This window comes from Nerophis ophidion, linkage group LG22 (assembly GCF_033978795.1).
Source record: "Nerophis ophidion isolate RoL-2023_Sa linkage group LG22, RoL_Noph_v1.0, whole genome shotgun sequence".
NCBI classification, from domain to species: Eukaryota; Metazoa; Chordata; class Actinopteri; order Syngnathiformes; family Syngnathidae; genus Nerophis; species Nerophis ophidion.
The window spans coordinates 7,526,897-7,543,633 of NC_084632.1; the positions used below are offsets into that span (position 1 = coordinate 7,526,897).

The 16,737-nt window shown below is 39.9% G+C and overlaps 1 protein-coding gene across 1 annotated transcript in view; it reads right to left on the reverse strand.

Annotated features, from left to right (window-relative positions):
• Positions 1-7,661, reverse strand: part of mydgf (myeloid-derived growth factor) — a 31,177-nt gene extending 23,516 nt beyond the window's left edge. Inside the window, exons 1-2 of the mRNA XM_061883161.1 lie at positions 7,430-7,661; positions 162-212 (exon numbers count right to left, since the gene is read on the reverse strand). Of these exons, the coding sequence (XP_061739145.1) occupies positions 162-212; positions 7,430-7,585 (207 nt within the window). The 5' untranslated portion in view covers positions 7,586-7,661. The remainder of the gene's footprint in view (positions 1-161; positions 213-7,429) is intronic.
• Between the last annotated feature and the right edge of the window lie 9,076 nt (positions 7,662-16,737).

Genomic DNA, 16,737 nt, shown 5'->3' on the forward strand with positions numbered 1-16,737 from the left:
TGTTTCGCTCTTATTTCAAAAACACACATCAGTTGACATATTTGAACAAACGCCTGCAGTGCAGCAATTTCCACTTGAAAGACTGGTTGAGCCACAGAAGTAACAAGCGGTGAGGGAACGACACCACTTGATGTCGCGCAAAACATCTTTGCAACGCTCACCTCATTAGTTCCTCCTTGTGCGGCGAACGAGAAAGTGCATTCGTATCCTCCCTGTTAAAAAAAACAACAGCGATTTAGGACTTCAATGTGCTCACACGTCTAATAATCAGTAGGTCACATCCCCACCTTTTAGTCATGCTTTCTGTATGAATATTTGTTTGCTTCGCAATGCAATTTATTTTCTACTGTTATATTCACTCTATTATACACACATATTTGTTTGCTTTTTACCATGTTAAGCCTCTGGGTTTTTGAAAACTGCTCTATAAATAAAATGTATTATACTGTTTCCAATGAAATGAAAAGTACATTAGTGCAACATCAATCAATTAAAGGCCTACTGAAAGCCACTACTAGCGACCACGCAGTCTGATAGTTTATATATCAATGATGAAATATTAAAATTGCAACACATGCCAATACGGCCTTTTTAGTTTACTAAATTACAATTTTAAATTTCTCGTGGAGTTTCCTGTTGAAAACGTCGCGGAATGATGACGTGTAATTGTGACGTTATTGGTTGGAGGCGACATATTAGCCCAGCACCACTTACGGCTAAAAGTCGTCTCTTTTCATCGCATAATTACACAGTATTTTGGACAGCTGCGTTGCTGAATCTTTTGCAATTTGTTCAATTACTAATGGAGACGTCAAAGAAGAATGCTGTTGGTGGAAAGCTGTTGGATTGCAGCTGCCTTTAGCACCGAAACACAGCCGGTGTTTGTTTTTTTGTGAGAGCGCTCAAGCAAACATGTTTCTCTACGTCAACCAGCAAGTTTTTGGATGGGAAAATTGTGATATTAAGTCATCTCTTACTGGAGACTTCAGTGGATTCCGCGACCTCATCCTGCAGCTCAAAAAGGCAGCTGTGATCTTGGCTCCTCGGCTTCTCTCAGAGACACTGGCGTTCACCGCAGCCATCCGACTTTCAGGTATGACTTTACAATCTCACAAAAATACTATTAACACAATAAGCAGATAAGCGATTTTCCAGAATTATCCTGGTAAATGTGTCTAATTACATCTGAAACTCTCCCACTGCCGCCGCCTGGAGCCGTCGACTTTTTTTTTTTTTTAGTGATCCAATCTAACGTTCCTCATCCACAAATCTTTCATCCTTGCTCAAATTAATGGGGAAATCGTCGCTTTCTCGGCCCGAATTGCTCTTACTGCTGGTGGCTCACATAATAAACAATGTGAGGATGTGAGGAGCCCTCACACCGGTGACGTCACGCGCACATCCTCTGCTACTTTCGGTGTCTAATTACATCTGAAACGCTCCCACTGCCGCTGTCGCCTTTTCTTTTTCTTTTTTTTTTTGTGCTTCACTCTAACTTTCCTCATCCACAAATCTTTCAACCTCGCTCAAATTAATGGGGAAATTGTTGCTTCCTCACATTATGGAGGATGTGAGGAGCTCCACAACCCGTGACGTCACGCGCACATCGTCTGCTACTTCCGGTACAGGCAAGGCTTTTTTATTAGCGACCAAAAGTTGCGAACTTTATCGTGGATGTTCTCTACTAAATCCTTTCAGCAAAAATATGGCAATATCGCGAAATGATCAAGTATGACACATAGAATGGACCTGCTATCCCCGTTTGAATAAGAAAATCACATTTCAGTAGGCCTTTAACGTTTACTTATATAGCCCTTAACCACAAATGTCTCAAAGGGCTGCACAAGCCACAACAACATCTTTGGCTCAGATGTACTGTTGTAACAAAGTGTTTAAAACGTGTTTTTTTGTTGTTGTTTTAATATTGCAAATCATTTGACACATAACATCCTTTTTTATCTACCGCTTGTCCCTTTCAGGGTGCCGGGAGACTATCCCAGCTGCACTCGGGCAGAAGGCGGTGTACCCTGGTGAGGTAGGGAGGGATGGATGGATGGATGGACACACTTAAAATATACATATACTATTACAAAAATATATTACAAGGACAATTGTTACTCAGAATGCTAATAATAAGTATAATAAATGATGTATTATAGCCGTTGATATATAATTATAATTGCATTGCAGTGAAATCCTTGAATGTAAATTCGTGAGGCAAGAACATCCAGTCCCAACAGAGGAGTTCCACAGAGAGCAGAGACAGAGTGAGGTGCTGCAGTCTGGTGAGGACGGGCCCAAAATCACCCAAGCCACAACTAAAGGAGATGTTGTACAACTCAGAAAGATTTGTACGGATCGAGAAGGCTAACATGGAGACCACCCCCTACACCAAGAACCGCAGGACCACCGAGATACACCAACTGCGTCAGGGCTTGGAACCCGAGGAAACAGTACAAGAGAATTGCGGCGGAGGACCAACGAGCACTAGTAGAACCGCGTAACGTCCTACCAGTTGGATAAACAGCTGCTCGGGGATAAACGCAGCAGCCCGCTTGAGTGCCCAAGACAGGAAGGCAATCACTTCCTTCTGAACCCCACGAGCGAGCCATTGAGGGGACGAGACCTAGGACCCAACAGAGCGCTCATCAGGCCTGCTCCCCCAACAGTAGAGTCCTAGCTGACGGAGCCTAGTCCACGGGTCAGCAACCCAAAATGTTGAAAGAGCCATATTGGACCAAAAATAGAAGAACAAAAATCTGTCTGGGGCCGCAAAAAAATTAAAAGTCTTACATAAGTGATATAATGAAGGCAACACATGATGTAAATGTCCATATTAGCCTTCTGTCAAATATGACTTTAAAAAAGTCTTATATAAGTGTTAAGATGAAGGCAACACATGATGTAAATGTCAATATTAGCCTACTATCAAAATGACTTTTAAAAGTCCTATATAATATGTGTTATAATGAAGGCAACACGTGTCATTATTAGCTATATTAACCTACGATCTAAATGACTCTAAAAGTATTATTTAAGTGTTGTAACAGGGGTAGGGAACCTATGGCTCTAGAGCCAGATGTGGCTCTTTTGATGACTGCATCTGGCTCTCAGATTAATCTTAGATGACACCTCAGTCACCTTGGACGTATCCTCGCTCATCCATGCGGACTGGACACTGGCCGAGAGTGGAGTCGGCTGTCTTGGTTGCTTTGTTGGGTCTGCTCCTGTCTCTGGCCATGCTCCCCCCATCCCAGCGGAAGATGGCGTGGAACACCCCAGAGGCCACCACAGTGGATATGTTTCTTTTACTTTTTTACTTTTTGCAACTCAACGCCAAAAAAACGGAAATGCTGATTATCGGTCCTGCTAGACACCGAACTATATTTAATAATACAACCTACTATTCTAATCTGGGTATTATCTTCGACCCAACTCTCTCCTTTGAGGCACACATTAAAAGCGTTACTAAAACGGCCTTCTTTCATCTCCGCAATATCGCTAAAATTCGCTCCATTCTGTCCACTAAAGACGCTGAGATCATTATCCATGCGTTTGTTACGTCTCGCCTCGATTACTGTAACGTATTATTTTCGGGTCTCCCCATGTCTAGCATTAAAAGATTACAGTTGGTACAAAATGCGGCTGCTAGACTTTTGACAAGAATTACAAAGTTTGATCACATTACGCCTGTACTGGCTCACCTGCACTGGCTTCCTGTGCACTTAAGATGTGACTTTAAGGTTTTACTACTTACGTATAAAATACTACACGGTCTAGCTCCATCCTATCTTGCCGATTGTATTGTACCATATGTCCCGGCAAGAAATCTGCGTTCAGAGGACTCCGGCTTATTAGTGATTCCCAAAGCCCAAAAAAAGTCTGCGGGCTGTAGAGCTTTTTCATTTCGGGCTCCAGTACTCTGGAATGCCCTCCCGGTAACAGTTCGAGATGCCACCTCAGTAGAAGCATTTAAGTCTCACCTTAAAACTCATTTGTATACTCTAGCCTTTAAATAGACTCCCTTTTTAGACCAGTTGATCTGCCGTTTCTTTTCTTTTTCTTCTATGTCCCACTCTCCTTTGTGGAGGGAGTCCGGTCCGATCCGGCCATGTACTGCTCGCCTGTGTATCGGCTGGGGACATCTCTGCGCTGCTGATCCGCCTCCGCTTGGGATGGTTTCCTGCTGGCTCCGCTGTGAACGGGACTCTCGCTGCTGTGTTGGATCCGCTTTGGACTGGACTCTCGCGACTGTGTTGGATCCATTATGGATTGAACTTTCACAGTATCATGTTAGACCCGCTCGACATCCATTGCTTTCCTCCTCTCCAAGGTTCTCATAGTCATCATTGTCACCGACGTCCCACTGGGTCATTATTGTCACCGATGTCCCACTGGGTGTGAGTTTTCCTTGCCCTTATGTGGGCCTAACGAGGATGTCGTAGTGGTCTGTGCAGCCCTTTGAGACACTAGTGATTTAGGGCTATATAAGTAAACATTGATTGATTGATTGACTTTTTATTCATAGCTAGTATGTAGAAGTGTCTGGTTGTATCTGCTGCTTTAATGTCTTTAACATCCTCTGTGTTCTTTGATGTTTCCCTCTTACACACATGGAAGAGGGATGTGTACCATGGCTATGAGTTGTTGTTTTTTCCCTTGGCCTCAGTCTGCACCTCCTCTCCAGGGCCCAGGCTAAGACCGATTTTTATTTTATTTTGTTTTAATCTCCTATCCCCCCCCCCCCCCCTCCTTGTTTACTGTATCTCATCTTTTTTGTAAGGGGCGCTGGAAGCCGGCAGACCCGTCAGCGATCCTGTTCTGTCTCCCTGTAATGTTTTGTCTAAACTTGAATGGGATTGTGCTGAAAATTTTAATTTTCCTGAAGGAACTCTCCTGACGGAATAAATAAAGTACTATCTAATCTAATCTAATTGCTTAACACCATAAATAATGAATAATTCCCCTGGTAATCAGTGTTAAAAATAACGTTTAAAATATAAAAAATTCTAATGCATTTTTGTCCATCCATCTGTTTTTCTCCCACACCTGTTCAAGAAGTCAAGAATGGTAAGAAGTACTTTATTCATTGTTAGCTAGCTTCAGAATAAAAATGTTATTAAAAAGAATAACAGACGTGTTCTACCCTTATGTTGGTTTTACATAAAAATGCACACATTTAGTTGTATTCAGTGTTTAAAAAATATTATATGGCTGTCACGGAAATACATTTTAAAATATTTGGCTTCCATGGCTCTCTCAGCCAAAAAGGTTCCCGACCCCTGTGTTATAATGAAGGCAATACATAATGAAAGTGTCAGTTTTAGCTCTATTAGCCTACTATCAAAGGCTGACAAAAAGTCTTTGTTGACAGAAATGCTGCATTTGAATTCTAATTTTACACTTTTTTGCAACTTTGGAAATCATTAGTAAAACGGGGGCTTCTCACAGGGTGAGATAACTCCTGGAAATGACGGTCTTACAATGACCAAAGGTATAGATAGATGTGTGTGTCCAAGTTAAAGGAAACGGCAGTGTGTCTTCCTCTAATGGATTTATTGCAATCTTTGCAAGCTGGGTAACGTTTGCTGCAGTCTGGAACAACACGGCACACTATCAACTACCAGAAATGCCGCCAATACTACATACACATAATGTGTCATGAGACAAACAAACAAAGGACATTAGTAAAGGAAATTAAATGAGCCCAAATATACCTACAAAAAGGCATAATGTAATGGTATGTATACATATATACATACGCATATATATGTAGAAATATATATATTTATACAAAATATATATATATTTGGGGCGGCATGGCGTAGTGGGTAGAGCGGCTGTGCCAGAAACCTGAGGGTTGCAGGTTCGCTTCCCACGTATTGACATCCAAATCGCTGCCGTTGTGTCCTTGGGCAGAACACTTCACCCTTCCCCCGGTGCCACTCACACTGGTGAATGAATGATGAATGAATGGTGGTGGTTGGAGGGGCCGTAGGCGCAAACTGGCAGCCACTTTTCCATCAATCTACCCCAGGGCAGCTGTGGCTACTGATGTAGCTTACCACCACCAGGTGTAAATGAATGATGGGTTCCCACTTCACTGTGAGGCGCTTTGAGTATCTAACAATAGAAAAGCGCGATATAAATCTGATCCATTATTAGTATTATATATATATATATATATATACATAAATAAATATATATCTAAAACAAATTATATATATATGTTGGCCCTACGATGAAGTGGCGACTTGTCCAAGGTGTACCCCGCCTTCCACCCGATTGTAGCTGAGATAGGCACCAGCGCCCCCGCGACACCAAAGGGAATAAGCGGCAGAAAATGGATGGATGGCATTACATATATATATAAATATACAAATATACATATATATATATATATATATATACATATATATATATATATATATATATATATATATATATATATATATATATATATATATACATACACATATACATACATATAAATATATATCTAAATATATATATATATATATATATATATATATAAATAATTACATATATATATAAATACACACAATCGGTGGCTGACTAAATACTTTTTTGCCCCACTGTATATACACATGTACACATATATATACATACATATATATATATATATCCACATGTATATAAATATATGCACATGTGTATGTATATATATATATATATATATATACATACACACATATATTCACACACACACACATATATACACATGTACAAATATATGTATATATATATATATATATATATATATATTTACACATATATCATTCTATTTTAGTTACTTTATTGAGTTTACAACCCCCTGGTACTGATTTGTATGTTGTTGTACTTATCTGTATTATTATTTCTCGATTATTTTTAAATGTTACAGTTTATAAATAAAGGTTTATAAAATTTAAAATAATAATAATAATAATACATTAAAAAAAGATAATATAATTTCCGTTTTTAAATCATCACAAACAATATTTGTACTTCCTGTTCCTCAGCCAATCAGCAGCGGCCAGCGACGTGTCGGCAGCTCACGGGCCGTGACGTCATCAAAGAGACGAAATAAGGTCTTCCGCTCGCTCAGAGTTGGAATTCATGTGTGTTTTATTAAAACACATAACTTGAAAAATAAAGTAAATTTAAGATGTAACAATACAATCAACTGCTGCCCGGATAGCACAAAAACTCAACCGTATTAATGTCGTAAACCAACCACAAAGAGACGCGTATTAATTTATGTCGCTTTAGTTTGAGTGCAGAAAAGTGGCATCAGCTGTCTAGCATGGGGTGTCCAAAATGAAGAGAAATATTAAAAGACGGACTGAATATGTACTCGGTGAAGGTGTGCTTAGCTTTCAAGAATGTGGTGTCCAAAATGAAGATAAATATTAAAAGACGGACTTACGATGTACTCGGTGAAAGTGTGCACCATTCCACCAGGTCTCACGTCAAACTCTGTCGTTTTCGTTTGTTCCCCCAAAGCTTGGCTGGGGAAATGTGTCAGCAGCAGCAGCACAAAGACAAGAGAAGATGCTAAATTGTTAATAAATGCATTTGCCATCTTCCCTTCTTGTCTGCTTGTGTGGGAATGTCAGCTTCAATGTGTGTGTGTGTGTAAATATCGGAGCTCTTCCTCTTTTACTATAAGGACGCTTGCAGGGTGCATACCGCCACCTACTGACCTGGAGTATATAACATCGGAAAAATGCACATGGGACATCCTTGACAAGGTTCTACAAAAAGGAAAAGTAGCACTTACAATTCTAACATTTTATAAATGATGGTTTGTCAACATTATTATACTCGGAGCAAAAAAAATGTTATACATAAATGTTGATTTATGAAATTAAAACCTGTACATATACATTCAGTGACACACTCACTGTACAAACGTACATATAACTGTACATATGCATTCAATGTACAAACATACATATACACATACTGTACATATACATTCACTGTACAAATACACACATACTGTACATATACATTCACTGTACAAATATACACATACTGTACATATACATTCACTGTACAAACATACATATGCACATATATGTACATATACATTCACTGTACAAATATACACATACTGTACATATACATTCACTGTACAAACATACATATACACATATATGTACATATACATTCACTGTACAAATGTACACATACACATACTGTACATATACATTCACTGTACAAACATACATATACACATACTGTACATATACACATACTGTACATATACATTCACTGTACAAATGTACACATACACATACTGTACATATACATTCACGGTAAAAACATACATATACACATACTGTACATATACATTCACTGTACAATATACACATACTGTACATATACATTCACTATACAAACATACATATACACACACTGTACATATACATTCACTGTACAAATGTACACATACACATACTGTACATATACATTCACTGTACAAACACACATATACACATACATGTACATATACATTCACTATACAAACACACATATACAAATACTGTACATATACATTCACTGTACAACATACATATACACATAAATGTACATATACATTCACTGTAAAAACATACATATGCACATATATGTACATATACATTCACTGTACAAATATACACATACTGTACATATACATTCACTGTACAAACATACATATACACATATATGTACATATACATTCACTGTACAAATGTACACATACACATACTGTACATATACATTCACTGTACAAACATACATATACACACATACATATACACATACTGTACATATACACATACTGTACATATACATTCACTGTACAAATGTACACATACAAATACTGTACATATACATTCACGGTAAAAACATACATATACACATACTGTACATATACATTCACTGTACAATATACACATACTGTACATATACATTCACTATACAAACATACATATACACACACTGTACATATACATTCACTGTACAAATGTACACATACACATACTGTACATATACATTCACTGTACAAACACACATATACACATACATGTACATATACATTCACTATACAAACACACATATACAAATACTGTACATATACATTCACTGTACAACATACATATACACATAAATGTACATATACATTCACTGTAAAAACATACACATACTGTACATATACATTCACGGTAAAAACATACATATACACATACTGTACATATACAAGTACATATACATACATATACACAAACTGTACATATACAAGTACATATACAAACATACAGTCACGCACATAATCACGTATCATCAAACATATATTAACTTTGTTGCCCTAGGGGAAACTGGGTAACATATGGCACACTGACAAAGCTTATCCTATTGTTACTATAACAATCTACAAGGTTAATATAGGTTGCTTCTCTTTCTTCGCCTCCATCTTTCTGCATTCTTTTTCGCATCTGAACCACTGTATTGTTGATAATAGAGGTCAATTATTGGTATTGCTCATTATCAATAGCGCTATTTCTATTGGTATTTGTATTGCTCCATCCATTCATTTTCTACCGCTTATTCCCTTTTTTGAGGTTGCGGGGGGCGCTGGCGCCTATCTCAACTACAATCAGGCTCATCGCAGGGCCAACACAGACAGACAGACAACATTCACACTCACATTCACACATTAGGGCCAATTTAGTGTTGCCAATCAACCTATCCCCAGGTGCATGTCTTTGGAAGTGGGAGGAAGCCGGAGTACCTGGAGGGAACCCACGCATTCACGGGGAGAACATGCAAACTCCACACAGAAAGATCCCAAGCCTGGATTTGAACCCAGGACTGCAGGACCTTCGTATTGTGAGGCAGACGCACTAACCCCTCTGCCACCGTGAAGCCACTACTGGACTCTCACAGTATATGCTAGACCCACTGTGGACTGGACTCTCACTATTATGTTAGATCCACTATGGACTGGACTCTCACACTATTATGTTAGATCCACAATGGACGGGACTGTCACACTATTATGTTAGATCCACTATGGACTGGAGTCTCACTATTATGTTAAATCCACTATGGACTGGACTCACACAATATTATGTTAGATCCACTATGGACTGGACTCTTACTATTATGTTAGATCCACAATGGACTGGACTCTCACACTATTATGTTAGATCCACTATGGACTGGACTCTCACTATTATGTTAGATCCACTATGGACTGGACTCCCACTATTATATTAGATCCACTTTGGACTGGACTCTCACACTATTATGTTAGATCCACTATGGACTGAACTCTCACACTATTATGTTAGATCCACTATGGACTGGAGTCTCACTATTATGTTAAATCCACTATGGACTGGACTCTCACAATATTATGTTAGATCCACTATGGACTGGACTCTCACTATTATGTTAGATCAACCATGGACTGGACTCTCAAACTATTATGTTAGATCCACTATGGACTGGACTCTCACACTATTGTGTTAGATCCACTATGGACTGGACTCTCACTATCATGTTAGCTCCACTATGGACTGGACTCTCACAATATTATGCTAGACCCACTATGGACTGGACTCTCACTATTATGTTAGATCCACTATGGGCCGGACTCTCACACTATTATGTTAGATCCACTATGGACTGGACTCTCACACTATTATATTAGATCCACTATGGACTGGACTCCCACTATTATGTTAGATCCACTATGGACTGGACTCTCACACAATTTTGTTAGATCCACTATGGACTGGACTCTCACTATTATGTTGGATCCACTATGGACTGGACTCTCACACTAGTATGTTAGATCCACTATGGACTGGACTTTCACTATTATGTTAGATCCTCTATGGCCTGGACTCTCACTATTATGTAAAATCCACTATGGACTGGACTCTCACAATATTATGCTAGACCCACTATGGACTGGACTCTCACTATTATGTTAGATCCACTATGGACTGGACTCTCACTATTATTTTGGATCCACTATGGACTTGAGTCTCACTATTATGTTAGATCCACTATGGACTGGACTCTCACTATTATGTTAGATCCACTATGGACTGGACTCTCACTATTATTTTGGATCCACTATGGACTTGAGTCTCAATATTATGTTAGATCCACTATGACTTGACTCTCACTATTATGTTAGATCCACTATGGACTGGACTCTCACTATTATGTTAGATCCATAATGGAGTGAACGCTCACACTATTATGTTGGATCTACTATGGACTGGACTCTCACTATTATGTTAGATCCACTATTGACTGGACTCTCACTATTATGTTAGATCCACTATGACTTGACTCTCACTATTATGTTAGATCCACTATGGACTGGACTCTCACTATTATGTTAGATCCACTAATGACTGGACTCTCACTATTATGTTAGATCCACTATGGACTGGACTCTCATTATTATATTAAATCCACTATGGACTGGACTCTCACTATTATGTTAGATCCACTATGGACTGGACTCCCACTATTATATTAAATCCACTATGGACTGGACTCTCACTCTATTATGTTAGATCCACTATTGACTGGACTCTCACAATATTATGAGAATAAGCTGAGGAAGACTGATCGCACACACAACAGCAGAGAAGATGTCTAACATAACAGGGGTGAGCCAAAGAAAAGGAAAACTCCAATAAAGACATACAGTGGAGTGTGGGGAGGTGGTAGCCCACAGACTTTAACGGTGTTACACGTAGCTTTGATGCTATTTTTGCCGTGTAGCTTCTTCCCCTGTAGCTTAGCGACGTTGAACTTTTCGCTTAGTTTACTACATTTTCCAAGTAGCATGGTGATATTTTCATGACTGATCGCGAGAACATGTCCTGCATACTCGCGTCTCTTTGCCTCCAGGATGATGTCTTAGTTCGGGCCCAAGGAGACATGTTTGACACGGTAGACTAGGACTTGGCAGACAGTCTGCAAACAATATTCCTCCAAAACAAGAGTGCAAACGTACATGTAGCGTGTTTACATGAAAGTGACAACTGATAATGCATGTCAGCGTGTGTGTGTGTGTGTGTGTGTGTGTGTGTGTGTGTGTGTGTGTGTCTGCTGTGTGCATCCCTGGAGCCATAAAGCATCCTCCCAGCCAAGTGTCACACACCAACATATGCTTGGCACCGGAGGAGAAACCTCGACATTGTCCGACACTCGCATGTGAAACACAACTTTTCTTTTTCTTTTTTTTTTTTTTTTTAAACCACAATAACAGCCGGGAGTTGAGCCCCAACCACATTTTACTGCAATTTTTATGCAGCACATTTTGAGCCGGCGAGCTTTGAGACAAGCACATTTTAGAGCATAAAGCAGATTTTTTCGACCTGTTTTGAGCCGAGGAAAATTTTTTGCGTTGAAAAAAATACGGAGGCACACTACAAGCAGAAATAGTTAGAAAACAAAACTCAGTCGACAGTCAAAAGTCGTTGTGGCAATTGTTGGATATGACTTTAAAGCATAAGCAAGCATGCCTCACTATAGCTCTTGTCTCAAAGTAGGTGTACTGCAGAGGTGGGTAGTCACGCACTACATTTACTCCGTTACATCTACTTGAGTTTATTTTGGGATAAATTGTACTTCTAAAAGTAGTTTTAATGCAACATACTTTTACTTTTACTTGAGTATATTTATAGAAAAGAAATGCTACTTTTACACCGCTCCATTTATCTACATTCAGCTCGCTACTCGCTAACGATTTTTATTGATCTGTTAATGCACGCTTTATTTTGTTTTGTCGGACAGACCTTCAAAGTAGGATCTATCACATGTCTGCGTTTCACCAATCAAATACAGCCACTGGTGACGTTTGACTCCGTTTCACCAATCAAATGCAGACACTGGTGACGTTTGACTCCGTTTCACCAATCAAATGCAGTCACTGGTGACGTTTGACTCCGTTTCACCAAACAAATGCAGTCACTGGTGACGTTTGACTCCGTTTCACCAAACAAATGCAGTCACTGGTGACGTTTGACTCCGTTTCACCAATCAGATGCAGTCACTGGTGACATTTGACTCCGTTTCACCAATCCAATGCAGTCACTGGTGACGCTTGACTCCGTTACACCAATCAAATGCAGTCACTGGTGACGTTTGACTCCGTTTCACCAATCAGATGCAGTCACTGGTGATGTTTGACTCCGTTTCACCAATCAGATGCAGTCACTGGTGACGTTTGACTCCGTTTCACCAATAAAATGCAGTCACTGGTGACGTTTGACTCCGTTTCACCAATCAGATGCAGTCACTGGTGACGTTTGACTCCGTTTCACCAATCAAATGCAGTCACTGGTGACGTTTGACTCCGTTTCACCAATCAAATGCAGTCACTGGTGACGTTTGACTCCGTTTCACCAATCAGATGCAGTCACTGGTGACGTTTGACTCCCTTTCACCAATCAAATGCAGTCACTGGTGACGTTTGACTCCGTTTCACCAATCAGATGCAGTCACTGGTGACATTTGACTCCGTTTCACCAATCCAATGCAGTCACTGGTGACGCTTGACTCCGTTTCACCAATCAAATGCAGTCACTGGTGACGTTTGATTCCGTTTCACCAATCAGATGCAGTCACTGGTGACGTTTGACTCCGTTTCACCAATCAGATGCAGTCACTGACTCCGTTTGACTCCGTTTCACCAATCAAATGCAGTCACTGGTGACGTTTGACTCCGTTTCACCAATCAAATGCAGTCACTGGTGACGTTTGACTCCGTTTCACCAATAAAATGCAGTCACTGGTGACGTTTGACTCCGTTTCACCAATCAAATGCAGTCACTGGTGACGTTTGACTCCGTTTCACCAATCAGATGCAGTCACTGGTGACGTTTGACTCCGTTTCACCAATCAGATGAAGTCACTGGTGACGTTTGACTCCGTTTCACCAATCAAATGCAGTCACTGGTGACGTTTGACTCCGTTTCACCAATCAGATGCAGTCACTGGTGACGTTTGACTCCGTTTCACCAATCAGATGCAGTCACTGGTGACGTTTGACTCCGTTTCACCAATCAGATGCAGTCACTGGTGACGTTTGACTCCGTTTCACCAATCAGATGCAGTCACTGGTGACGTTTGACTCCGTTTCACCAATCAAATGCAGTCACTGGTGACATTTGATTCTGTTTCACCAATCAAATGCAGTCCCTGGTGACGTTTGACTCCGTTTCACCAATCAAATGCAGTCACTGGTGACGTTTGACTCCGTTTCACCAATCAGATGCAGTCACTGGTGACGTTTGACTCCGTTTCACCAATCAGATGCAGTCACTGGTGACGTTTGACTCCGTTTCACCAATCAGATGCAGTCACTGGTGACATTTGACTCCGTTTCACCAATCGAATGGAGTCACTGGTGACGTTTGACTCCGTTTCACCAATCAGATGCAGTCACTGGTGACGTTTGACTCCGTTTCACCAATCAGATGCAGTCACTGGTGACATTTGACTCCGTTTCACCAATCAGATGCAGTCACTGGTGACATTTGACTCCGTTTCACCAATCAGATGCAGTCGCTGGTGACTTTTGACTCTGTTTCACCAATCAAATGCAGCCACTGGTGACGTTTGACTCCGTTTCACCAATCAAATGCAGTCACTGGTGACGTTTGACTCCGTTTCACCAATCAGATGCAGTCACTGGTGACATTTGACTGCGTTTCACCAAGCATTTTTTGCGTTGAAAAAATGCGGAGGCCCATCACCAGTACAAATTATTAAAAAACAAAACCCAGTTGACTGTAAAAAGTCCTTGTGGCAATTGTTGGATATGACTTTAAAGCATAAGCAAGCATGCATCACTATAGCTCTTGTCTCAAAGTAGGTGTACTGTCACCACCTGTCACATCCCACCCTGACTTATTTTCACTTTTTTGCTGTTTTCCTGTGTAGTTTTTTACTTCTTTTCTTGCGCTCCTATTTTTTTTGTAGTATTTTCCTTTAGCAGTTTCATGTCTTCCTTTGAGCGATATTTCCCGCATCTACTTTGTTTCAGCAATCAAGAATATTTCAGTTGTTTTTAATCCTTCTTTGTGGGGACATTGTTGATTGTCATGTCATGCTCGGATGTACTTTGTGGACGCCGTCTTTGCTCCACAGTAAGTCTTTGCTGTCGTCCAGCATTCTGTTTTTGTTGACTTTGTAGCCAGTTCAGTTTTAGTTTTGTTCTGCATATCCTTCCCTAAGCTTCAGTGCCTTTTCTTAGGCGCACTCACCTTTTCTTTATTTTTGGTTTAAGCATTAGACACCTTTTTACCTGCACACTGCCTACCGCTGTTTCCCACATCTACAAAGCAATTAACTACCGGCCGCCACCTACTGATATGGAAGAGTATTACATGGTTACTCTGCCCAGCTCTAGACAACACTGACACACAACAACAACACATTATTTGCAGACTAGAATTACTGGTTTGCAAAAAATATTTTTAACCCAAATAGGTGAAATTAGAATAGTGTGTCTCACGGCACACTATTGTGCCGCAGCACAGGGGTTGAAAAACAGTGGTGTAAACTACCTTATTTTCCGGACCATAGGGCCCACCAGATTATAAGGTACACTGCCGATGAAAGGTCTATTTTTTTTCTTTTTTCATATATAAGACACATCGGATTCAGTGGCCTAGAGCAGGGGTGTCAAACTCAAATACAGAGTGGGCCAAAATTTAAAACTGAACAAAGCCGCGGGCCAAGGTTGAACTAATTAACCTTTTAATAGGGACCCAAAGAAGTTTTGCATTGAATATTGAACAAGCAAGGCTTATATAACTTTAGTGACATGCAAAGTCCAGTTTCAAATAATAATAACAATAATTTAAAAATATCAATGGCATATCAAATATAATTTAAATACAAATTGAATGCCTCTTTTCTATTTGCAGCCTTCTGAGGTAAATATCAAAAAAAACTTTTTCCACAGGCCAATAATGAATTTGAAAGTAAAATAACAATAAGGAATGAATCAAACATTCAAGCCTTGAAGTAGCAAGAGAAAGTGAACGAATAAAACGTTAATTATTGCTCACTTTGCTACACTGATTTGCTTTAACAATGTTTATACAACCTCATAGTGCAAAATCAACTTTCAAAAAAAAAAAAAAAAAAAAAATTTAAAAACATCACAGAAATAACATTTTAATAAAAATGTACTGCCTCTTTTGTATTTGCAGCCTTCTGAAGTAAATGTCAACATTAACTTTTTCCACTAGTTAATAAATTTGAAAATAAAATAACAATGAGGTAGCGGGGGGGTAGCAGGGGGTGGATATTGTAGCGTCCCGGAAGAGTTAGTGCTGCAAGGGGTTCTGGGTATTTGTTCTGTTGCGTTCATGTTGTGTTTCAGTGCGGTTGTTCTCAAGAATTGTGTTTGTCATTCTTGTTTGGTGTGGTTTCACAGTGTGGCGCATATTTGTAACAGTGTTAAAGTTCAGGTCACTCTCAGTGTGACCTGTATGGCTGTTGATCAAATATGCCTCGCATTCACTTGTGTGTGTGTGTGTGTGTAGAAGCCGCATATATTATGTGACTTGGCCGGCACGCTGTATGTATAGAGGAAAAGCAGACGTAACGACAGGTTGTGGAGAACGCTAAAGGCAGTGCCTTTAAGGCACGACCCCAATATTGTTGTCCGGGGAGAAATTCAGGGGAATGGTTGCCCCGGGA